Genomic DNA, 27,387 nt, shown 5'->3' with positions numbered 1-27,387 from the left:
TTAAGAAAAATGGCAGTTTTGAAGTGAATTCCTAAAGTAAAACTATTAGAAGTTGTGTGAAATGGATTTATTGAGAAAATCAAATTAAAAAATTTTTTCGAACATTAGTTGAGAATAAATATATTATCATTATATCACATTTTTGTATTGGTACATTTCGTTGGTTTACGGTTTTTGGAATAATCTGACATTTTGCAACATGTAGTGGATAACGTTTCAAAAATTACTTGTGACGACCAAAGTCAACAAACGATTTACAAAGACCACAAAACACCACGAAAAGATTCAATCCATCCATTCGGTTAGTTTCTATAGGTAGAGTGGTGATAACTATATAAATTCGAGAAGTGATTCTCTACCGGTGTGTCGACTGGTGGTATAGGTTTTTGGTTTCAAGATATAAGTTGTCTGTCTGCTTTTGGGATACGTTTGAAGAGGATTCGTTGTGGATTGTAGTTAATAATGTAAACAAAGTTGAATTGATACGCTGCCACGAGAGAGTATTAGATCTGATTGTGGCATGTGAGTTCATCAAATGAATGCATTTATCTACAGTATTTATAGTATGTACAAATTGGACCTTAAATGAAACAGTCCAATTCGAATAATATAACTTTAATTAACTGTGCTAACTAAGCTTTTCCAATTACTGCGACTGTGAGTGCAAGTATAATTTCTTATGAAAAATATTTTCATAAGTAATCATTTACTTAATTTCAATTTTTAAAGTATTATAATCATATATGATATCACATAGTAGTATTTATAAGAACTATAATTATATCACAACGATTTTCTTTATAAACATTTCAAACAATGTAGAAAACAATTTAATATATTAAAATTCTGAAGGATGGTCTGAATATAGTATCTGACAAACATCTGAATTACGGCTATATAAACATTTATACAAGTATATTTATATGAAGTAATGATACTGTTCCTGATCTGCACACATTTAATAAGCAGTGTACAATAAAACTTCACGTCCCTTCATTTTTCTTGGCCAAGTGATCTATGATAATGAATAAGAGTCTTGAAAGTTTAATGCATTGTGCCGGTGGTAACTCTTCAGAACGTCAATCATTAGACGACTTGCATGAATCAACTACAGCTGAAGACGCTGGGTTAGATGCTGGCGATGACTTCACTGACGATAACAATTCCGAGTCACATCTACGGAGGCGAAAAGGGAAGATAATAAGTTGTGCGAAGGAAAAAATAGAAAATGGTATGTAGAACGAATTTAAATGGAACTTAAGTAAAGAATATTTTTTCATTGATTATGTTTTATATGAGGTTTACTATCAAAAATCATTTATTACTATTATTAAAATAATTAAAGTCAAATATATACAGTCAGACTATTTTTAAATAAAAATATTTAAATAATAATGATTTACAACAACAAAAAATGCAATTAAGTAGAAAAGATTTTTTGTATTGTTTTATATCATTACTGTTTTTAAAATATTTTAATAAAATATAAATTATTTTTAAATATAAATAATAATTTATATTTTTTTATTTCTATTAAATTGACCAATTAGCCCGCTAATAAATTATATTACCGTTTACCTTATTCTACATAATTTATTTTTATTTTTTTATATATTTTATTTATTTATTTATTAATTATAATTGTGAACTTTAATATAATTATAATTATATTAAAGTAATATAATTATAATAAATAATATAAATATAATAAATATATAAAAAAATTATTATATTATAATTTGTGAACTAGTTATTAAAATTAAATTTCTTATATCAATAATCTGTAACAAATATTAAATCGTCTTTAATTTGAAATATTATGGGTCACTATATGTACTTTATACTCCTTTAAATCAGAGAATACTTTTTCACAGGTGTCGCATTTATAATCAACTTTGACACCTTTGTGTTTTGCTGCAGTATGGTCCAGTAAATATTTTTCATTACCGAAAATATCTTGGCAATGGGAGCAATAAAGTAGTGTCTCAACCACATTATCCTCATGTGAGCTATTTATATGAGTCTGAAACGAAATTGAAATTGAAATACAATATAAGCACTTTCAAGACCCTTAAATCGTACTTACATGTACAGCGGGCCTAGTTTTTGTGTGTGTTTTTATATGTCTATTGAGGATATTTTTGCGATTAAAACTTTTGAAGCAATAAGAGCAACTGAACGGTTTCTCATCTGTATGTGCAGAACGTATATGTGATTTCAAAGAGGATCCCTTCGTAAAACATTTTCTGCAGATACTGCATTCGTGCTTCACCATGCTAGTATTGTTGTTGTCTTTTACATTAAAACCCAATCGATCCTCATTAATAATATCGTTCTCATCTTTGTGTACTTTAACCATATGGTACAAAAGCTCAGTTTCGCTATTAAAGCATACTGTACAATGTTTGCACTCAAATATTGGAGCTTCATGCATCTCCTGATGCTTCATCAAATCTTTAAGTGTCAAGAACTTTTTATTACAGTTGGCACAATCTAAAAACAAATCAGCTACTGAATCAGATGACACAGTCTCAGGATGGTTGGGTGTAGTATGCCGATAGCATTTCGAACCAGGTGTTTCATAGTGTATTTTTTTTTCACAATTAGACCCAAACTTTTCGTTACAAGTTTTGCAATGATACGTTCTAGTAGAACTTTGTTTATTCTCACTGTGAAAACGGACGATGTGGTACTAAATAAAAAAAATTTGATTTTAATTTAGTCAATTAACACAGTATTTAATTCTCACGTTAAGTCTACACTTCGTCGTAAAAGTCAAGACACATCTTTCGCACTTAAACGGTTTTTTACCACTATGAAGACGCATATGATTGTTTAAAATAGTACGACGTGAGAATCCTTTTTCGCACACTTTACATATGAAAGGTTTTAAGCCAGAGTGAGTCAATTGATGATGATTTAAAGAGCTTTTCTTGCTAAAAGTACGTTCACAATCATTACATTTAACTCTTTTATTGCTGGTGGATTTGCAATTATCGCGATCATCGGAATTCTCTAACCTATTTAAGAAATTTATTTATTTAATTAAATTAAATTTTATATCTATTTGTGGTTAGAAGTGAGAAAAAATATTTTCTTAGAGTCATTACAATAAAACTAATATGAATTAAAAGCAAATAGGTATTTCGGAAAAAAAATTTAAGGTTATGATATTCAAAACTATATTCAGACGAAAAGAAGCTACGACAAACGTCGTAATTGAATTTCTCGATTTACAAACTGAGTGCTTCTATAAAAGTTGTATCTTAATATTTTATTTACTTGAATTCTAGGTTTCCCGGGAAACTAGCATAGGTTTCTTCAACGACACATCCGATTAATTTGCACTTCAAGCATTCGATAGCGCAGGAGCGACATAAATTCATTAAACAACCAGGCTTGAGTTCATTGGTTTTTAGTATCCATTGCATGGCTTCTTTCACATCAGATTTATTCATACTAATGTCAACTTTATTTTCTTTGCAGCACCAGCAATATTTTTTATCGGTCTGTTCGATATCCATCTTAAGAGCTGTAAAAAAATTAATCAACATTCATAGGGTTATTCACATAAAATTGTGGATTGAACTGCAAAAGTTTTAGACGCGCGAAATTTATAATTTCGAATTTCAAACAAAACTCGAATGAAAAATATATATTATAAGTATATATACTTTCTATAATTCATTATCTTCCAAAAAATAAGTAGTTGATTTTCTTAGTAAAAATGTGTATATTCTCACAGTTAGTGTAAGTAACTACTTACTTGTAGATTGTTATTTGATTCGTAGAAAATTTCTTGAACTTGGTATTATATGTAATCAACTTAAGTCAACTATAGTAATCAACTATATAGTTCAGAATCAGGAAAAATTATACCGCAATTTTCAACCTCGAATTTGACAATTGATGAAAATGCCAAGCATTAAGCAACGTTTCAAAAATAATCTATGAACTCTGGTCGAATTGAAAATACCACATAAGTGTGTGCATTTACACTACGACTTAACATATTAATGTCTATTGTAGTTTTATATTAGGTCTGTTCCACGAGCTACTCATAGTAAAACATGAGTAAAACAGAAGTAAAATTTACACAAAAATACTTGAAAATTTGCTGGTGGAACGCGGTTGTGTATACACAGTGTTTACTCAAAGTTACTATGAGTAGCTCGTGGAACAGACCTATTATATCTTATTAGACATGTGTTAATATATGTGTACATATATTCTTATCTTAATATTGTATATTTTTAGCTTATTCCGATTTTATTCTTATTCTGATAATCATAAGCTAATATGTGGATTTAGTACATTTTTATTTATATAAGACACAAACTATTGTTGAGCATTATTAACATATTGGCCGTGTGCGAGTTCGAGTAAATTGATGGTAAATTTAGAGAAATAATGAATTATGTCGATATTGCAGTGAATGTTGATATTTAACAGAATTTCGAGTAGGATAAATTAGATAAAAATTAGGTATTACCATTGTGAAAATTTTAAATAAATAAATTTAAAAACTTTTAACCAAAAATAATAAATAAATGCAATAAATAAATAAATAAATATTTACATAAGTGGTGTGCAAAAAGTACCTAGAAAATTTCAATTTAGTTTACCTCTATTTACTCTAACTCGCAAACGGCCATTGTATATTAAACGTATTTTTTTTTTAAAGTAACAAAAAAATACTCGCAACTTACAAAAGAAAACATGTGAAGCAACAACAATGCTCTTAAAATCTTCAGAGTTAGGTTTTATTCGCAAAAAATTTTAAGTCTTAAGTTTCAGTGCAGCCAAATTCAAAAATCAGTCAGTGAATCAGTGAATGTTCACTGGAAACATGTTGCAAATTTTATTCATCCGTTGAATTCATGCTAGCATTTTATTTATAATACATTTTATTTATATATTTATTTCCATCCGATTTGAAGTTAGACCTGCAAATATTGCTATTAGACGTCAAACTTATTACAAATTTTGCATTTCAACGCATAAGTTGTACGACCAAATCTGAGGTGTAATACGCGCTTTACAACATTCAAATAAAACAGTTTGTTTTAATGGCAATAAATTTAGTATTGCAACAAATATGCAATAACAATTATTTTGCTCATTATAGCCACTAATGAGAATGATTTAAATCATCTTTCAATCTTTCGTATAAATGAGCTCATTATAAATAAATCAACTCATTTAAGGCGAAAAAGGTCGAATGCAACTTTTGAAAATAAATTTCCCACAAAGGAAATTACCAAAATTTAATATATATGTCATATGTTATATATATAAAATGTAAACAAACAACAGCTGAGCACTACACAACGGTACCGAGGAAGTAAGCATTTAATAAGTTTTTGTTTTTATTAATTTTATATATAATTAATATATAAAATGTATATAAATAATTTAATATATCAATTATATATTTAATTTTAATTTAATTCTATATTATTAAGTGGGGTTTATAAAAGTTTGTAAAAATTCTATCAGCTGCATAAATGAGCTCATTATAATGTAAACGTTCACTCATTAATATAAATATGCAAGTGCCTAAGTGAGACAGTGTGAATGTACTGTTAGTTTAAGATAAAGATTATAAATCGTCTGCTTAGCTTTTTATTAACAAATTATAGTTTTTAATATATTATAAATATTATAGTTTTTAATTTGAATTTTTAATTACGAAAAAAGGTGTTTAACTACTAATACAGTAATGCGTAGAATAAAACTACAAAACGCAATTATTTGTGGATTTCACACGATACGTTTGAGCTTACCCATTACAAAACTTCAGTTCAGCTTTTGTGGTTATCACTGAGGCAGTTTTGATTTGATAAACGTTTTCATATGTAAACTTCAGATGTCGCTTTTCGGGGTTTTTATTCTGTGCTCCATATGTTCTTTATTTTTGTCAGAATTCTTGCGACAACAACAGCCAATGAATTATTTTAATTTTCTAAAAGTACAATGTGCTTTAGATATAGATTTTTTAGAGGCATTTGTCAAGGTGGAAAAAATACATATTACATATTACAGAAAATTCGAATTATAATTCGGTGTAATAATTAATTAACACTCAAAAAGAAAATATAACTTACAAATACAAAGAGTTGTTCTAGGCATATCAAAAATATTCTGTACGAGTTTTTAAAATACTTCTATTATTAGTCATACAATTTGTCTACTTCATTTCAGCCTCCCGTCAGTTAAGACGTAAACTACCCTATGCAGGTCATTTAATGACACCCCGCAGGTTATGGCTTAACAAAATTCCTACGCAGTGTGATGTTGTTATTGAGTTTCCAGAAGATGCGCCTGATGAAGCTTTACGTTGGCTCCTTGCACGAATACGGGCACAACCGCATGCAGGTCTGGGACTGATAGTTCAAGTCAAGGCGCATGAAAGTACGCGAAGAAATGCTTTTTATATAAGCGCTCCAGCGAATGTGTGAGTTATATTTACTATGCAGTTTATTGCTAATGACATCGTTTAATTAAATTTCTATCATTATGTATTTATGACTAGCCTTTTTAAAGCCGCTGAAGAAGCGCGTTTACCTAAACGTCTTCGTCCTGATTTAGGAGGTGCGTTACGAGAGTTTACTACTCGTGAAAGTCATTGTTTCCAACAGTTAAAAAACGATGATGGTGGTGCTACACTTTTTACTTCACAAGAAAGACAGTGGTTAGTTCTTCAAGTACTGCAGGGACTACGCGCAGGTCGAGGCGATATAGATGCTTTACAAGGTCGGGCTGCTGTTGCAGAGGGTCAAAGTATTGTCGCTGCATGGCAAGACTCTGGTCTTATAACACAAGTCTTTCCTTTACATGAGACTGGAAGCTTAACACAATTACAAACTTGTTGGGTTAAACAAATATTTGCACCACAACCGCTTGGTAATTTTTTATTTTTATCAATAAATACATTTTTATTCTAACTTAACTTAATGATTGTGTATGTCAAATATAGATGATATTGCTGAGTACTTTGGTTTTAAGGTGGCATTATATTTTGCTTGGTTGGGGCATTATACATGTGCTTTGGGCGTTCCTGCTGTTTTTGGTTCCATTCTGTATTGCATCCTTTGGGGAAAAGGTCAAACTGCACAAGACATGGGACATGTACTTTTTTCATTATTTAATGTTGCATGGGCTTCCCTATACTTAGAAGCTTGGAAACGATATTCAGTAGAGCTTTCATTTCGTTGGGGTACATTATCTACTCCGCCAGAATTGCTGGAACCACCTAGACCACTGTATAAGGCATGTTGTGATTTATATATATTTTGATTATAACAAATAAAATATACCACATATTTTCGTTATAGGGTCCCTTAGTCGAAAATAATGTAACCGGCCGTCTGGAACCGAAAGAAGCTCCAGTGTGGAAACGTCGTGCATTTCGTTACTTTGTTAGTTTTCCAGTTATTGGACTTTGTCTTTTTCTAGTGTTTCTTGTAATGTTCATAATGCTACGATTTCAGGTAAGTAAGCGTCATACGCTCCAACTAAGAGCGCAAATACATATATCATGATTATAATTATTATTTGAATAATTTCTATATTTTTATATGAAATTGCAAGAACCAATAAGCATATTCTATATACTAAAAATAATATATATATATATATTTTTAACCATCTAGTATTCCATTAAAACAGTAACTGATGTTACCGCATTAATAATTTCTTGTGTTATAAACAGTGTTTCTTGAGTAGTAAGATATAGTAAGATTTATTCAGTTCATCTGAGAAAACTTCACCTCATACACCACTACTTGTTTTGGATCCGTCAGCGAAAATGGTTAAGCCCTCACCTAAAGAGGGACCGCCTGACTTTCATAAGTCTCTAGATGGAAATTCGATATTAAATTTGCTGTCAGAATTGTCAGAATGGAAGAGATGTAGTCAATTTTTTTCATTGTATATAAATAAAAATTATTTAAAATTTGAGAGAAATATTTTTTAAGGATTTTTATATTGATATTAACATTAATTATTAATTATAAACATTATTAATTATGTACATATTTTTTTATTAAAGGACTGGTGGGATGCCAAGTTACCAGATGAAAGTATTATAGGCTGTTTAAGTGTTATACCAAAAGTGTTGCTTGCAGGAGCAATTACACTTATGGATGAAGCGTATTTTAAGTTGGCTGTTTGGCTAAACAACCGTGGTGAGTTGAAAAAAAATATTTAAGGAATTAAAAAGTTCTATTGCATTTTTCAATTTATTTTCAGAGAACTATCGACTGCAATCGAAATATGAAAACCATCTCATTGCAAAAGTGGCACTTTTTCAATTTGTTAACTCTTTTCTATCACTTTTTTACATCGCATTTTATTTGCGAGATGAAGAAAAGCTTAAAGAAGTATGTATTTTTAATAGCTTTTATTTTGTATTATTTAGAAGTATAATATAGGTATAAACTTATTACAAGATAAGATAAGATAAGATAAGATTCTATAGATCTCGTCATACATTGTATTTCTGATTAGTTGAAGACATTGTGACATTGTAACATATTATCTAATCCCATTCTTTAGATGTCGTTTAGTGTTATGTTCTAATTTAATAAGCTTGGTCTATTTATTCTGAGTGATCTCTCTTACACCCAGTAGCCAACATTCGAAACTTGGTGTTTTTATAATATCTTATGTACCTGCAACCTAGAAGTATATATAATTCATATGTATATGTATAATATTTGATGGCCTGAGATAGATAATAATTTAAATTGCTGATCGCTCACATAGTGCGTGTGGTACAAATGCACTTTGTATGCAAGAGGTTTTCAATGACCAGTACTAAGTAATTGATATATTACCTTTATTAAAGGATAGCAGGAGCTTTATAAGCAGATTCTTTTCATTCTTGTGTGTTTGTATTATAAGGGCGTTGTTATTTAGAAATGTATGTATTCTACACTATTAAGGTTCTAAAGTAGACTGGTTTACGGACCGGTGTCAGAAAGCAGCATTAGCACCGCCGTTCAAAATAGCTCCGTTTGCTGATTCGCAGTTGGTTTTCAATTCAAGAAATATCATTCTAGAGTACACGTTTATACTTTCTCCATGTTGTAATGATTATGGTCAAAATACTTGATTTAAGTCCTCGCTAGAGCATGACATTTAGTTAATAAAGATGCAAAAGCCTCACCTATATTTTGTAGGTGTTCTTCAATTTGCAATATCTAAGAAAGAACCCATGCATAATTCTTAGATAATTTTTGATAAGTGCTATTAACCGCTATAGCACTTGATTTTATAATATAAATACAAATATGTTGGATTATATTAGGATTAAATTTGGATCTGGTTTTTTATTTCAGTAGAAATGAGTTTCACTTTGTCTTTTTAAGATTTCAGCATTTTTTGTAAGTAACTTTTTAGCCAGCTCATTGCTGTGAATTTCAATGTGCGTCGGTACCTATAATATAATTATCTCTGCCTAATAGAATATTTTTTGTATTTTCACCCTATACTATATTATTCGTATAGAATGAATTTCGAATACGAGACCTGACCGATGATGTAAAGCTAGTACCACGGAGATTAAGGCCAACAGTCTCGAATGTTTAGGACAATAACGTTGGCTTGTCAAAGAAATTGTAGAAGAAAGGAAATGTACACAAGTAGAATGATGATATTTATTTACATCTGTTAAGGTATCATTCACAGCTTTCAGTACTATATTTCTTATTTTGGTATATATATATGGTGGGACGTTGGGACAGCGCACTGTCCAACAAGTGGCCCCACTGAGTTGAAGGTTTAGTCGAAGTAGAGCACGAAACTACTTGGGTCCTTTTTCGTCCTTCGATTCTCGGATGTTGTTATTGAGTTAAAGCCGTTCGCATAACTACATCTTTTGTTATTGCAAGCAGCTCATTTAGCTTGAGGTTTCCTGCCAAGTCATCACTTACCCAATGGTGTTCCAAGACAGACTTCTTTCTACTTGCCAGTGTTGGACATTGGCACAATATATGCACCACTGTCTACTTTTCTTCTAGACATAGTCTGCAAGTGTCTTCCTCAGCAAGAGTTATCTTTTTGAGGTGATACTTCAAGTTGCCATGTCCAGTAATTAGTGAGGTCAGCCAGCTTAGAGTGCTCCGCGAATAGCTAAGCACTTTCATCGCTTCCCTGGCGCACGGTTTCGGCAACATGAGTCTGTCTACAAGTGCTCAACTCTCTCCATCTATTAAAATGAAGTGAGGTTATCCACTTATGGACATAGATTGCCATCATGTTGTAACTCAATGTCTTATTTTGGTAAATGAACTGGAACTTCTAAGTTTTCGTAAGTAGGAAGACTTTCTCTTCGAGAGAAGGATACTTTTCACACACAGTTGTTAGAAATTTAGTACTTAGCTCATTTTGTTGATACTAACTTTAGATTATAATAGATTTATTCCGTTTTATAGTGACACAGATTAAGTATAATAAAATGTTTAAATTATTATAAAGGAGATATTGAACGTTATATAATATATATACATATATATATATATATATATATATATATATATCTATTTAAGATAAATTACTTTAGTTTATTTCTCAATTTTCGAGGTAATTAAATGAAACTTTCGCTTAGAATCAACCTAAGTTGACTGATGAATGTAGTTGACTGACTACATCTATGTAGCACTTATTCAATCAAACTGTTAAAAATATGTAGAAATAGATATATATATATTAAATAACACAATAGTTAGCATATAACGTTGAAGCGTTTTAAGAAAGGCTTTGTACTATGGTTCGTTCATTAAAAACAATGAATTCAATTTTTAGTTTATGGGACCGATTTATTATAAAAATTATCAGTTGCAAAACATATAATTGATTTCTTTTTTCCAACGTAATAAGCAATTGGCAGGGCTTCTTATATCTCGGCAAATCATTGGCAATTTGCGTGAATCCGCTCTTCCATACTTAATCGAACAGTGGAGATTGGCAAAGTTAAGCTTCAATATGTGGGGTGCATTAAGTCCTACTCAAGTTTGCAATAAATCCATAACAGACTTCAATGGAACGTCTGCAGCACAATCTAAGAAAGATACACCACATCGTACAGCAATGAAATTTATACAACAAAAACAGGAAGATGCAGTATCGACTCCCACAAAACGTAATATTGGTCAAGCCGAAATAGAAAGTTCATTGTACAAGGTAAGCGTTTGAAAAAACACTATTATTTCTATAATGGCATTGTCTTTTCTAAATTTATTTAATAATTGACTAAATGTAAAGTATGATGGGACCTTTTCCGATCATCTGGAAATGTTAGTACAAATGGGTTATGTTGTACTTTTCTCAGCCGCTTTTCCGTTGGCGGGTGTTTGTGCTCTGATTAATAATTTAATGGAAATACGCTCGGATGCTTTTAAACTGGCACATGTGCATCAGCGACCGTTTGGACAACGTGTTGCTAATATTGGTACATGGCAAAATGCTTTAAGTATTTTGTCTCTAGCAGCTGTGATTGTTAACTGTGCGTTAATTGGATTATCGGGGCAAGTCTCTCGCCTATGGCCGGGTCTAACAACTGCACAAACAATTATTTTAATTGTTGCATTGGAAGTAAATATAATCTTTTTATTGATTTTCTAAGCAACGATAACTAACTAGTTTTTTGATTTTATAAATATAGCATATTATGTTAGGTTTGCGTTCTGCTTTAACGTGGCTGCTCCCTGAATTACCGTCATGGTTAGCTGCTGAAATTGCCCGCGCTGAACACTGTCGACGGGAAATGCAATGTAAGGGTATGTCGCCGCGGCCGACACCGCCAACCCCACCATCAACAACTTCGACACAGCCCGATCAGGACGGCATTAATATGGATGGGACATTGACAAATGATCAATCGATAGATAGTCAATTCGTTGATGAAAATGTATTTCAAGGACAAATATATAAGCAAGCAGGATACTCTCAATATGGCGATGAAATTACAAATATTGGCTTACAGCGTAATGAACCTGATATCAGTCATTATGGCAATCGTGATTCTTCACCAGATTCTCCGCCCTCACAGGTATAATTTCTATATTGAAAATATACGTATATGTCAAGGAACTATATACAAAGATTAACAACGGGTATTTGAGAATGCATATACAATTTGTTGGATGTTTGCATATAAAATCTTGTAACCGTAAAAACAATTTACACAATGTGTTTATTCAGTGAGAAATAGATTGTCCAGTTATCGAATACATCTATCTCAACGAAACTGAAGATCAATCGATCTAAATGTATTGGGGCCTTTAGATAATAGTCCAAGATTCTTTGTACTATATATATTAGTATGTGTCGTTGTTTGCGTAAATGCCTAGATTGAGACATTGTCCTTAAAAAAAAGACCATCAAATACAAGGTTGGTTTTTAATTTACTTAAGAACACTTTTCGAATTCAATATCGTTTTTTGTCTATATCTATTAAACAACTACTAACTACTATAAAATCCCCTCCAAAAGCAGGGTTTCGTACCGAAATTTTTTCCGTTCCGGTTTTCGTTTCGGTTCAAAACTAAAAAAAAATATATATCGGGTCAGTTCCGGTCTTCGCTCCGACAAAAACATAGTTTTTTTTCGGTTTTCGGTTTGGTTCCGATTGACAGCCCTGTCCAAAAGACTATTTAAACAGTTCAGAATCTTTATATGTTAGAATATTCCAAATTGTTTGTTAGGGTTAAAACCTTTTTACTTTTTTCAATAATTTTTAGACAAGCACTATTTTAATACGGCCTTTACATGAGTCTACATCCCCTAATAGTGGGTCTTCGGGAAATAGCCTAAACCAAGACGTTAGTCACGGTCCAAGTGGGTAAGTAATATATATATAAATAATGTTTGAAATATGTATAACTAATATAAAAGTTCTTTTTTATATTTATAAACTAAATTTTTTCAACTTTTTCAAATGTATATGAACAAATTTTTGATTAAGCACATTGCTATTTTCAACTATATTATTGTGTTGTTTTAATGTTTTTTTTATATATGTAAAATATATTTTTGTTTTTTTTTGCCCATTATTGAAACACTACCGATGTGTTTATATAGCCAAAATACTATACTTAATTTTGCGAATAAGATTTTGCTATATTCTTCTAAAATACTTATTCTAAAATACTTATTAAAATACTTTATTCTTTAAATAAAGTTATTATTATTTAACTAATTTCGAACTTTAGAAAATATGTTATTAAACTTTTGAAAAATATTTCAAAATCGTTTTGGTTAATTCTTTAGTATTAATTATTATTTATATTAAGGGAATTATTTACAATTTATTTTGGAATCTTTCTTAAGTCAAAAAATGAGCAATCAATTCGGATTAGTTTTATTTCTGCGATATCTACAACTCTGATGACAGAGTTAGGTTGAACGTGATAAGATCAAAACTTATTTCGTGGAAACTCAAATATTACTTCTTGATATTACAAACATACTACTGGTACAATGATCACGAATTTCGGCAGCTCAAAGTCTTCTATAATTGTTGATGTTTCTCGAATATGCAAATGAGAAGTTATCACAACCATGCCATAGAAAAAAAAAGAAAAAAAATTAATTAAAATTCTTTTAACTAAACACTATAGTATAGTATACACTATAAATACACTATGATATTAAAAAATATAAAAAACATTCAAATACATTCTGCCAAAGAGGTGCACACAATTCTTAAATAAAGTGAATAATTTTTATTGATTCATCAGTATTTATTTGTTATTATGTTGAGACTAGTTGAGTCAGTGCGCTAGAGCACTTTTACTCTCTATTAACTGCGAGATTTCTTCATAACCCCTCTCTACGCCTTGACTGGATTATTGTTTATCTCTTCATCAGACTAAGCAATAATTGACCTCAGATCTGCATACCTCCCCATGGAGCCTGTAACCATTCTCACATTCGATAACGCCCTGTTGGTGAGCCTGTCAGTTTTTGCAAATAATTTCAGGGCTCTATCCCTTATGTATTTTTTGATCGGATCAATTTTGAGATCGCTAAGGATGTCATTCGTCATTATAGGTCCTGCGTTCTTTTCAATCTTCAAAATAATTTTTATGGATGCATGCATTGTTTATGGGAACAAAAAAATATATATCAGTTAATTTTGTTAAGTATCAAAGGTAGTCGATATTATTTACTGTGGTTGAGTCTTGAATTGGTTGAAAACTGTCTCCATCTATAAAGGCAATTTATTATTGTGTGAAATCATTCCATTATTCAAGCAAAGATTATTCAAGTAAACTATTTTTTTTCCTTAAAAGAATTCATCGAACACCAAACTAGAAATATTAAATATTAAATGAATATTAACATCATTTTGACTATCCAAGTGATGCACTTTCATCAATCTGTTGAGAGTTAAATTATTTGTATATTAACTCCTTAAACGTTGTTTCGTCAAAAATTATGATGCGTAGTATAAAGAAGAGAGTATAATTTGTTTGATCCAACATATCTAAAAAGATTTGCTTAAGGTACTATTTATGAAGAAAATTCAATACTATTGAAAAAAACCGCGAGTCGAGATGCTAACTTAAACTTGAACTTACTCTAAAGTAACTGCTTTAACTTATTTTTAACTTTATTGTATATTGAACTTTCAGATTTATATCTCCTAACGAACGATCTCCTAATGTTTTGCATGAATGTGGAACTAGTATTACTTTTCGAAATATATCTATTTATAATACTATGTTGAATACAGTTCAGTGGTTAAGAATTTAAAACTCGAATTTTCCACCAAACTGGAATGAGAGAGATCTTAAGTTCATTAGTTATCTTCCTATAGTCGCTATGTCAAAATATTTTGCATCAAATTTTGATATTATCATCCTTTAAAAAGGTAGAAAATTATATAGAACGAAATATATTTTTGATGATTTTTCAATTCTCCATCCACACTTTGTATTGCCTGTAATCTCTTCTTTTTGATAAAAATGATTTTAACGAGTTTCCATATGAAACTTTATAGAGCTATTGAATGGAACTGATCAGCAGTTGTTGAACTTGAAGAAAGATGATCATTATATTCACCAAAACGGTATCAAAAAATGATTTTGAAAAAATTGACAATGTGATGTTCCTTAATTACGAATTCCCGTTACTTTTTGGCAGAATGTATGTAAATATAGTTATGAAAATTACTTTTACATTTATAAATCAATTTGTTTTTTAGTACCCTATATATTTAGATGTTGACATGTTGAACTGTTTTACTAATATTTTTATATGGTGATAACTTCTATTGTGCTATATTATAAAAAATTAACAGTTCGGTACCCAAATTTTTCTTTTGATAACTTAATTGTTCAGATAAACCACTCAACTGGAAATTTATTTAGTATGTAGCGTGGACCCGAAACGTATTCAGGAAATTATATTAAAAATCTAGTTCTAATTTCATGTTCTGATCAGCTGCGTTTCAGAAACACCATAGCTTCAAATCATAACTGAGCTCTGATGATCAAATCATAATCGAGTCAGATCAAAATTTATATTGATATTAGATTGTTTTTATTATATCAATTATAAACTAAGATTTTTTTTCGACTTAGCTTATAAATTTTGTTGCGTTACGAACGGAAAATAAGATTCTGTTACGAATAAAACAATATACAATAGAATCGTGGAAAAGTTAACTTCCGTATTGCTCTAAAAAGTTAACTTTTGAGTTAGCTTTTCTGAGTGCGAGCTCTAATTTTGATTATGGGTATTCCCTGAATTTTTCTCTTGTTTTGAGTTTCAAAAATATGTTTTGATATTTATCGTCAGGAAGGATGATGATCAATAGGATAGTGAAGACGATATTCCGTTGTCTAAATTGATTAAATCAAACAGTGTTTACGACGAGAGATTTAATTAGATTTCGTTAATTACTCTTGGGACATTTCGGTTAACTTCTTCGAGATTCTACTGTACTTCGTATCATTTTTCAGCCAATATTTATATTGATGGGCTGAATGGGCTTCATGTCAATTAAAAAACTTGCTTTTCGATACCAAAAATAGAGCTAAGCTGATTAAAATAATTTTACTAAAAATTGTCCTTATCCTTATCATAACAGCAGAATAAAAGTATCTAACAAACCTAACGCCCTGTTTTATCGCCAGAGTTGCCAAGCCAACTCCAACTTCAACGTAAAACGTATATCGTACATATCATGGGAAGAACTGAAATATGTATTAAAAAAATATTATAAAAGTATCAGTTTTAGTTGTGATCATGGAGTAATACAAAATTTTAAATTACGTCTCTGTTAAGAATACCAACATTCATTTGACGCTTGAGTTAATGGTGTCGTATACGGGGGGGTACAGCTATACTCTTAATACGAACTTAATATTAAATAATTTTGGTTCAAAGCCACATAGAGTACTAAAAAGATTACTAAATATCGTAGCATATTCTAATTTGGTTTTTATAATGGTACGGTTCCATTGGACAAATTTCCAGTGGGACTGGAATCTTTACCATATAATACACCAATCTTGCTCAAGGTTATTAAAGAGAAACCTGTTGATGTTGTAAACCGAATATTATTTTTTTTTTGCTATGAGTATTTTTTGTATTATTAAGTACATTGTTTTTAAGTTTTTTATTAAATTTAAAATTTCAAAAAATCCTTTTTAATAGCGCATGTAAAAGTTGTAAGCTGAAAATGAAAATACCGGAAATTCCTTCATTTCATGGATATTCAGTTCGTAATTTAAGCTCAAACCAAAGAATGCACGCTTTTTCAGGGTAATATATTTGTAGTCTATATATGTAGTGTGATGTTTAGTTGTATCGTTAATTGGCTTGAGATATAATTAGAAAATTATAATTGTGTTTGTATGTGAGGTCCATTTTACAAATTAATTAATATTTAATTTAAAATCGTTTTTAAAATTGTATATTATTTTAGATAAATACATAAATTTGCTCGATATATTACTTATAGTGTATTTTCAGTGTGCATGTATACTTTTGTTATTTACAATAATAATATTATGTAAATAGTTTCATATTTTAAAAATAGTTTTAATGAAACCAAACTTTTAATTATAATAATGGAAAATTTTTCTCTTACCTTTTACTCCTCATTAAAATAACATAATGTATTATATACATTATTATATTACACATTTTTTTTTTGTTTTCCAATATTTTATCCGTACCTGTTAATGTTTTACATTTCTCCAATATAAAAACTCCTATCCATACCCCCCAAACACGTTTTTTTTAAAAAAAAAACTCTTCATTTCGATTATTTAAAATCCTGCTCCATCCTAAATTAGCGTTTCTGCAAGCAGTGCTAGTATTCTAGCTCCTACTTCCCGCCAGCCCTTGCATATACCAGAAATACCACCATTCAGGAAAAAGTCAAACGATTCTGCTGAACATACTGGCAGTAGCGCTAGCAGTAGTCCACAGCGCTCACGTCAACTTATATTAACACCACCTCCTCAACAGCATCCATCAAAAATACCGGAAATACCGCCTTACAAACCACGCAAAATATCGGCAGAAAGTGCAACACACTTGCACATAAGCGTAAGATTATAGAAAATTCCTAAGACAGCTATATAAACTTATCAATCATAAAAACGTATATTATATATCTATCACATTAAAATAATAACAAAAATGAAAAACCAAAGTACTTGATTTGTTCGCAAAACATATATCACATATTTGTACAAATACTAATTTTGCTAAAATGTATTGCTTAATTGTAATAAGGGTTCTTTAAAAACATACTTACTTATAGAGAACTAAGCTATAAATATCCAATATATTACTACAAATAGCTCAATACTATATTCAGTTCAAAAAGTATCAGGATTTTGTGATGCAACTAACTGATATATTCATAGATGTAGGAACATTTATACAAAACTCATTTTACGCAAGTTTTTGAATAAAATTTTTCCGTTTAGACTCAAAATGCCACTTCAATGATAATTGACTTATTTTGATATCAGATTCATTTACCTATAACTGTACATCCGTAAAGATGTGTTTTATGAATATTTTGTCTACAACTTCGTTCACTGTAAATTGAATCTAAATCTAATCTAATTCAACGGCTTCAAAAATTGACGTGGGAGCTGCCAACAATGCTTAAAATTGGGAGAAAAATATTGTAGATCACGTTAATTTTAAATTAGAAATTTTTGGTGCTTTCTGAGCTGAATATATACTTATATGTATCAATAAAACGTTTTGTTTAGATGTTTGTGTTGCGATAAAGAACTCTATATCTCACTATATGTCTGTTTCGAAGTAAATAAAGTGCACCATTTCTGAGCTCTTCTAATGATATTAATCTATACTCGATACACTATACTCGATTTATATGCTAAATATTTGATAGAATAACTCTAATATTAACCAATATATTCTATATACCTGAAAATTATTAGATAGAATTTTTCTGAACAAAATTTGTCAGAACATACTTTCTTGATTTTAATGTTAAGCATTTGATAGAATAAAACAAAATAGCATATTAATCCATATAATCCAAAGTACTCATGGTCTTTTTCTGATCAAAATTTAGTTTTCACTTTTATTTATTAACGTTTTGAGTGAAGATTGATCCAATTACTGACAGAATACTGTCTTATTGACAGCTATACCTACCGGTAAAAGTCTTTTTTGCATGAATACTTACGTAGTTGTGAATTAGAGGAGAAAGAAAAGTGTTTACTCAACTGATCTGTCATAGTTCCATAATTTATTCACTTAAGAAAACACTTTCTAAAGTCTTATTTCATTTAATTTCATTAAAATCGCAAATTGCTTTCTTAGGCTATGATAGGTTAGATTTGGAACACTTTACGGGACTGACATATTTGTGGTATCACAATAGGTTCACACTAAGCGCCTAAGTGAGCTCCATCTTTATGTTTTTAAGATTGCCACTGGTATCTATCTTTTACTATTTTGTGGGAATAGACCTTAATATATTGGTCAAGGTTTTGATATAGCTATAGGTATTATTATTATTAAATAATAGGCTATGAATGCACCCCGACCTTAAATATCTATAATGTGCCTAAGGGCCCAACTAAAACAATTCTAGACTATTTATAAATCTCGTAATTGCTCTGAGCGTAATTTAATCTGTTTGATTTGGGTCTAAGATCCCGCTTTCAAGGTAATCAAGTCTACATCTTGCCACTGCTGAGCAGTTGTATAGAATATGAAAAGTAAGAGATTTCCAACAAATTTAATTGTTATACACTTAAACCTAAAATATTATTAAGCTTCGTTTAAAAACCTTGGGTGAAGGGTGATAAATTTCGATAAATCTAAAACTACATTTTTGCTTCAACAGGTAGTATCGGATCAATATTGCTTATTAACTTTCTATAGTTAGTTGGTTTTTAAAATTTATTTGATTAAATAAAATAAATTCAATAGTGAAAAAAAAACAAGTAGTATTTTGCTTTACTTTTCCACATATTTACATGAAGATTACGTCAAAAAATACTGCTAACTAATTGGACATATAAGACCGGTTTGTAAGTAAAGAACTTTTCAAAAATAGTTACTTGTAAAGTATCTATCGGTGATCAAAAATATGTTGAAAATATACACTTGATTGTTATACTGTCAAAATTTCATTACAAAATAAAATAGAATAAAAGTGACCAATAGGTGGTCCCACTAAAAATATCCGTTTATATAGGAACGCCCTTTACAGACCTTCAATTATAATCCCTTTTTTGTTATAAATGACTATACAATTATTTAACCCCCCTCTATTTACTTTATAGACCTTTTTGTCAACATCAACTCTACCCTTACCAATGGCATAAAATTTTGTTTATAAAACATATTTAATAAATCCTTTGACAAAATTCTGGCTACACCTCTAATTTTACATCTATTAGAAAGTATTATTGTTATTATTTGTATGAATGGATCAATGCTTAAATGATGAGCGTCGTTTCTAAATATGTTCACTGTTACTAGTTGCAATTTAATAATGACAATTTAATTTAATTGATGGTGTTTAATTGATGTCTGGAAAAGAGAACGAAAGATATAGTGTTATTAGAAGATTGCATCTATTCTCAAATTTAGAATATCTCAAATTTAGAATCTCAAATTTAGAATATTTAGCGATTGAACGATATTAAATATGTTATTATTTCGATATTTTACGTCTGTGACACGAATTATAACATGTCTTGGTAAAAGTTCCAATAAATCCAATTTTTCTTTTGTACAGACCCATAGTCAAGGGCTGTACGCAATGGTATCTTAGGCGAAAATTACAGTTCGTGTTTATTTAAAATGGATTTTGTTTTTTGTTTTGATTATATAACGTTTTTTTGAGATAAGTATTCGTACCTTATTTCTTGAGATTGATTCTAGTTTTTTTTTGGGAGAGTCAATATTAAGTTCAGGTTTAATAATTTTGAAACATATTGACACCTGTTAAATTTACATATTCAGTAGACTGTTAGTGTCGGTGAAAGATACAATGTCAAGGCTTTTCAATATTTTAAAAGCATTTTATATGCAACAAAGAGGGACCAAAGAGCGATCGTACGTAATGTTTGTTACCTACAAGTATTTGATCCTTCGATATTTAGAGGATTCGTTAAAACAAGAGTTTCCTGCATTTAACTAATTAGCTTATTAAAATTTATTCAAATTGAGTGTTGTTGCAAAAAATTTTTTTATTCTTTTATGTTCTGATGTTTCCTTCTTCTTATAACAGAATGGACAGGAATCAATTTCTACCACAGCTAAATTTTTCATGTGGTTAATGAGCCTACAGTGTCGTGTGACAAGTTCATTGTAGATTTTAATATCGTTTTTGCTAAGATTAAGGATAGCATCAACTATGATGTGTTCAGTATAAATTAATCTTCATGACTGCCGCATACCTGTTTGGGTTCTCCAGTGTTTAAGTAGATTTTGTTTCTACCGTTTACATAATAAGCTATTTGTTACCTCGCAGAAGGACTCTGGAGTACATGCACCTTTCTATGCTATGAAGTCTGCTATTTTATTGTCTTCATGACCTTCATGTCCCGGTACCGACTTAAGTGTAACAGAGTTGATCGATGCTAGAGTATTGAGAAGTAGAAAACATTCTCAGACCAACTTTGGATGAGGGGTTTGTTAAAGATTTTATAGCTGCTTGACTGTATGAAAGAATGCATAGTTTGGTTCCTTGGGTGCCTTTGCGTAGGCACATAGCTCTCGCACATAGCTCTAAAGTGTAGACATCTGCCTAAAAAATGGAAGCGGGTTTTTCCATTGCATTTGCTTTGCGGAATTTCGGTTCGATAATTCCTGCTTCTGCACTACCATCTTTCATTTTGCAAGATCTGATGATGGTCTAGTGGTTAGGACCCTACATTGTGGACTGTTAAAAAATAATACTTATATAAAAATTTAATAAATAATGAAGTTAGTTATGGTAAGTTAAAAACTATTGTAGCACTAAAGTTCAACAATAGTTGAAATAATTTTATTTTCTTAAAAGGTTTGAAGCAATCTTTTAATTAGTTTTTTCCAAGAAATTACTTTACTTATCCTTCGAAGAACATATCAAAGAGCAGTATTGGATATTTGTAGTCAATATTTAATATCTAATATTATTCATTATTTATTTTATATATTTTAGTTTATAGTTTGTTTTGTTGTTGTTTAATTTGCTTGATCTTTTCGTACCGCTTGTTCCTTTCTGACTAAATGTTTGCATCTTTACTAAGGACAAGCAATCCATAAAACCACATGCTCCTGAGTGGATGTCACGTTTGAAAGTCAACGACGGTATCAATCTACATAGGAGTATAGATTGTATAGCAAAGGTAGTTTTTGGTTATTTCATTAAATATTTTGGTTCTTAAAGTTTAGAGGAGTTTTTTTAGAGTTTCTCGTTTATGTGCTCATTTAAAGTTTCTGCAAAACGGATGTATTCAATTTAATTTAGTTACATGTGTTGCTGCAAATATAAATGTATATAACCGTCATAAAATTGAAGCCTCTCTTTATAACATATATACATAGCACTCAAACAAACTAGAAATACTTGTATGTATGTAGTTATGTATTTAAAAACTCACAAAACAATTAATAAAATATATATATAAATTATATATATGTGTGTGTGTTAAACCATCTATTGTTTTTTTTTTTTTTTTTGAAATTCATTTTTTTTGCTACCATAAAAATTGGTTACCGCATTATTATTAAACATATTTTAACAGTTTGAAAAGTTTTCAAAAAAAAAAAAACATATATACTATATATACTATATATAATGGGAATAATTTATTGGGATTGGCTAATTTCATTTTATTAATGTATGTACAGATTGATTTACACTTTTTGGACAGTTTACAGTTTTAGCAAATCGTTATTAAATAAGAATTATTGAATGCAGTTTAGATAGATGTAATTTATTTATAATATCTCTCCGTAAGTATTGTAGTACTAACACTGTGAACTACTACTTAAAGTCATTGTGAGAAATTGTTCGTAAAATTCGATACATTTATATTGTTCCATTTAACAATTGATCTACATACCTTCTGATCAAAAAAGAACAAGAGGCCTATTTTTGAATTTCCACGCTTATCCAATCGGTAAATTTTTTTTATTTTCACGCTGGCAACACTATTATACACATTCTGTCAAAGTTTAACGCATATCGTACGATTCGTTTTTGTTTGGCATCGTGAAATATCCACCTTTGTTAGACCCTACAATGATCCCAATGAATACTCGAAAAATTTTTTATTTATTTGATTTATTTCATAGTTTTTCTGCGATTCTCAGTGCGAATCGCATATAGTTTTCGAATATCTATAAAAGTTAATCGTTCAAATATAATACATAGTCTGTTAAGTATATATATTCTTGATCAGCTTGATGAGACAGCCAACGTTTGTCTTTTGCTCTTTTTCTGTTACAACAAAAATTTAACTCTTAGCGTCTGCAACAGATGAGTGCCCAAATATATCTAGGCGATGTTCAAAATCGTTGGATTATTTTCTATTATCCATTGAAAATGAAATTAAACATATATTTATTATATATAGAGAATTTCAGTATACTTAACAAATTTTATTTAGATGGATTTAGATTTGGATTTAGATTTCACTGATTTATTTGTGAACACATTTAAGATAAATTTATTACTTTAACAAATTAGATCTATTTGTAAAAATGTAAACATATATAACTGTCAGATCCGTTGGCACAATTTAACTTCGGCAGCTTGGAGGTCACATTTGAAAAATTACATATTCTGGTAATTTTTATTCTTTTTATAAACTAAAAAATCGTTTTCATAATACAATTTCTCAACGCTAGCTATTGATTTAATAGAATAGGCAACATCGTGAGAAATAGGTACTTCAGTGCCAGAAAAGACGTTCCATCAGTATAGTTTTTCTAAACCCTCATAATGTCAGTGGATGCGTTAGTCTATCATAACTAGATTTATACTTGATTTTTAATGTAGAACTTATTGAGATTTAAATCGGAGGAAGTATAGTTCTTTAGACCTTGCCATGGCTACGTGTCTATGTATAGTACAAATTATAACGTAAACTGGAGGTGATCGGTTTAGATTTGGATATTGTAGTTGCAAATGCAAATGTTTTAGATATATGTTTTAATATTTATGCTATTTAATTTGTTTACTTTAATAGGTTAGGTTACTAAAATGAATAAAGGATTTTTATCAACAGTTATATCGATAGGAATTGATTTTTATATAGCGATGGAACTATTGATTTTATATATAAATTTGTGGTTTTGCCGTAAACAATTTTTTTAGTAAATTTTGCAGTGTATTTCATTTTTGACAAGTTCAATTTTTAGAAGGGTTCTATGAGATCTATAGTGCTACGGCAAGATTAAAGATAACTTTTGGTTGAAAAAAATTGTTATTGTTTGTGATAAGTTGTAAAAGACTGTCAATTATAGCTTAGATGGAGTTTCAGAATATAGAGGTTAGCTGTAAAGGTGTAATAAGAGAAATACTATATTTTTCTTCGTAACTGAATTAAATTCATTTTTCAAAATTAAAGTATTTATTTTAAGTTTAATACTTCCCGAAACATTTGTAATTATACTTTTAATGAAAACTTAACCCAAGTTTTTCAAAATTTTTAAAATTGATGCTTTTTAATGCATGTTAACTTTTAAAGGGTTTATAAACTATATTTATGCTTTAAAAATTTAAGATGATTTGGTTTTAAAATTTGCGTAAAGAAGAGGCTTTATATTGCTTTAAGTGTTTATGAAATAATCAATTTAGACTAAGATACTTAAAATGTATATTAACTGTATTTATATTTTACGCTTAAATTATTGCTGCACTGTGGAAACCAACACTAATTGAAACACTATTCCGCAATTATAATATATTTATGTTTCATGTACAATATATATCACTATTCGGCTTCAACAATTAATATCGTGACACTGCCAAATACTGAGCACTTGATTTTTGATACTTTTGCACCTGTGATTAAAACTATTACCCGATCATATTTTCCATAATGTATAAGAAGGAGTTGACCAGTAATACCGATACAATGGATATTTTAAAGCCCGCGCCATCTTGGAGTAACGTTGCTGTAAAGACCGCCGTTCAACCGCAACAAATAGCCGCCTCATCATCATCGTCATCCGGCGGCGGAGGAAGTGCTGGCAGTAGTGGCACAGGAGTTGGCAATACTACTGGAAGATTAGCAGAAAACAATATAATAACATCGGCATCTAGACCAAGTGTAAGTGGAATTTCAACATCATCATCAAGTTCATGGCACCATCATTCTCATCATCAAAAAGAAGCAGATAAAGAGCAAGCCTCAACTTCAAGTGCCGGCAAAAACGCAACCAGTAACGCAGGAACAAGCAGTGCTACAACTGAAGATGAAGCAAAAGGTTTTTATTATACTTATGCCATTATATAAAATAATAGTTTTTTTTTTATAATATTTCTTTAAGGTTTAATAAAATATAAAATTTGACTCTTTTTATGTATACTTTAAAAAAATTATTTTTTGTACTATAGCAGCAGAGCTAGCAGCCAAAAAGTCAAGATTAAAACAGAAATTGGTGAAAAGTGCTCGGTCTGTAGCTATATTTTCCCTTAAACTTAAAGAAAGACGTCAGCGCGAAGCTGAGAAAGCGGCTATAATTGCTGTGGAACACGCCAAGGTAATGTAACTTCATTTTTAACCTAATTTCGATTAGCTCGAATATCTTCGACTATTTCGAATATCTTCGCTTAGCTTGAATATCTTCGACTAGCTCGAATATCTTCATCTAGCTAGAATATCTTCGACTAGCTCGAATATCTTCGGCTAGGTCGAATATATTCGATTAGCTTGAATATCTTCGATTAACTCGAATATCTTTGCCTAGCTTGAATATCTTCGACTAGCTCAAATATGTTCGATTAGCTCGAATATTTTCGACTAGCTCAAATATCTTCGATTAGCTCGAATATTTTCGATTAACTCGAATATCTTTGCCTAGCTTGAATATCTTCGGCTAGCTCGAATATCTTCAACTAGCTCGAATATCTTCGACTAGCTCGAATATCTTCGATTAGCTCGAATATTTTCGATTAGCTCAAATATCTTCCCCTAGTTTGAATATATTTGACTAGCTCGAATATCTTTGACTAATTCGAATATCTTCGATTAGCTTGAATATCTTTGACTAGCTCGAATATCTTCGATTTACTCGAATATCTTCGACTAGCTTGAATATCTTCGACTAATTCGAATATCTTCGATTTGCTCGAATATCCTCGATCTGCTCGAATATCTTCGATTTGCTCGAATATCTTCGATTTGCTCGAATATCTTTGATTTGCTCGAATATCTTCGATTTACTCGAATATCTTCGATTAGCTTGAATATCTTCCAACTTTTTCGAGTAGCTCGGGTATTTTCAAGTAGTTCGAATACCTTCGAGTAGTTCGAATACTTTGAGCATTTTAAAGTTTGTATTGATCTTTCGGCAAAATCAAATCAAATTTATGTTTTTATATATTTTTATTTACAATAAGTGTTATTATTAAAATACATGATTGACACCGTTCCATCTCTTTTTTGATATACCAGGCCTTGGCTAGACTTCCTCCGATGCCACAGCATGGTGGTGAACTTTCTTTAATTCCAATAGAACAATTGATTCAAATCGAAGATATTAAGCCGACAGTTAAAACAACTCAAATGTCATCGATAGCTTCCGCAGCAGCATCATCCACTTCAACGTCAACTGCAAATACAACGCAAACATCAAGCACAACACACCATGCAAATACTGGAAACTTTTAAGAAACATCGAAATTATTATATGTAAATAATAAAAATACTCTAAGTTATTGAAGCTATCGAAACAAATTTAAGATACATTCTCAACCTAACTTAAGTATGAATTATTCTTGATGTTAATTCCACTTCTCTGTCTTATATTTGTGTCGAAGGATTACATAGTTAAAATTTTGTTCTTAACTTTCACGAAATTACGAACCTCGCATACTTTATATTGAGCTTAGTGAAATATTCTGTTATTTCATCTGTATTTTACTTTTAGAGAGTTCAGTTATACTTCTATTAAACTAAACTTAGTTTATAGTTAGAAGTTGCTTTTAAGCATTACAGAAAATTATATAAACCGCTTGAGTACCTTAGTCAAACGCTTATCACCGTATCTTAACTATCTTGATTACTGTTCACTAAAGTACAATTTCAGTACTGAAACTGGATTATGTAGAAATCAGTTGAAGGCAAAATTGTACGTCCCTTCGTCGAGGGTCTGTAGTATTATAGATATACATAAGTGGTACTCACGATCTTGATCTTGAGCTTGGCAGCCGACGTAACGTAATAATGTAATAACAATGCAGTTCGACAACAATAAAATACATTGCATTTTGCACTGTTATTATGTTACTTGGTTATTGAACTCGTTATTCGAGTTCGTGAGCACCCACTATTATTATTATTTAGTCTGCATTACAGAAAAAATTTAGAAATAGTTGGAAATATTAAAGACATTTTTTAGAAATAATAACAACAATGGTTTTTTAATGACATTTTAGTCTGTCGTTATTATAATATATTACGCAAATACAAATGCAAATGTTTGAATTAAGAAAGCACAAGATGATGTATTTCAATATTTTAACTAACTAATGTGGACTGTGAACTACTGTATTCCCGTTTCATGTAGAGTTTGTTAAATAATTTTAAATTGTTGTTTCGATGCAGCTAGAAATGATATTAAGAAAATTTGTTAAATTATACTTTGGCCTTGTAAACCGTTATACAATACATAAAATATTAATAATAGTAAATCGAAAACTTG

General features: G+C 30.2%; 1 protein-coding gene across 4 annotated transcripts; it reads left to right on the top strand.

Moving 5' to 3' along the window:
* Nucleotides 1-838: 838 nt before the first annotated feature.
* Nucleotides 839-27,082, top strand: LOC119687578. 4 transcript variants are annotated; one of them, XM_038101939.1, is made up of 17 exons: nucleotides 839-1,231; nucleotides 6,205-6,457; nucleotides 6,536-6,906; nucleotides 6,980-7,272; nucleotides 7,338-7,493; nucleotides 8,054-8,189; nucleotides 8,254-8,384; nucleotides 10,885-11,187; nucleotides 11,269-11,598; nucleotides 11,669-12,055; nucleotides 12,747-12,847; nucleotides 16,672-16,779; nucleotides 17,316-17,571; nucleotides 21,759-21,857; nucleotides 24,573-24,948; nucleotides 25,079-25,224; nucleotides 26,139-27,082. In XM_038101939.1, the coding sequence occupies exons 1-17, from the start codon at nucleotides 1,018-1,020 to the stop codon at nucleotides 26,352-26,354; spliced, it is 3,876 nt and encodes a 1,291-aa protein (XP_037957867.1). In that variant the 5' UTR covers nucleotides 839-1,017; the 3' UTR covers nucleotides 26,355-27,082. The 4 variants fall into 4 exon arrangements, with proteins under 4 accessions (XP_037957867.1, XP_037957868.1, XP_037957870.1 ...); XM_038101940.1 differs by lacking the exon at nucleotides 16,672-16,779 and having other exon boundaries at nucleotides 840-1,231; XM_038101942.1 differs by lacking the exon at nucleotides 21,759-21,857 and having other exon boundaries at nucleotides 840-1,231.
* Nucleotides 27,083-27,387: the final 305 nt, after the last annotated feature.

Source organism: Teleopsis dalmanni, chromosome X, assembly GCF_002237135.1.
Source record: "Teleopsis dalmanni isolate 2A chromosome X, ASM223713v2, whole genome shotgun sequence".
Taxonomy (NCBI): Eukaryota; Metazoa; Arthropoda; class Insecta; order Diptera; family Diopsidae; genus Teleopsis; species Teleopsis dalmanni.
Note: the sequence above shows the minus strand (reverse complement) of the source record. Positions and strands in the feature narration are given on the sequence as shown.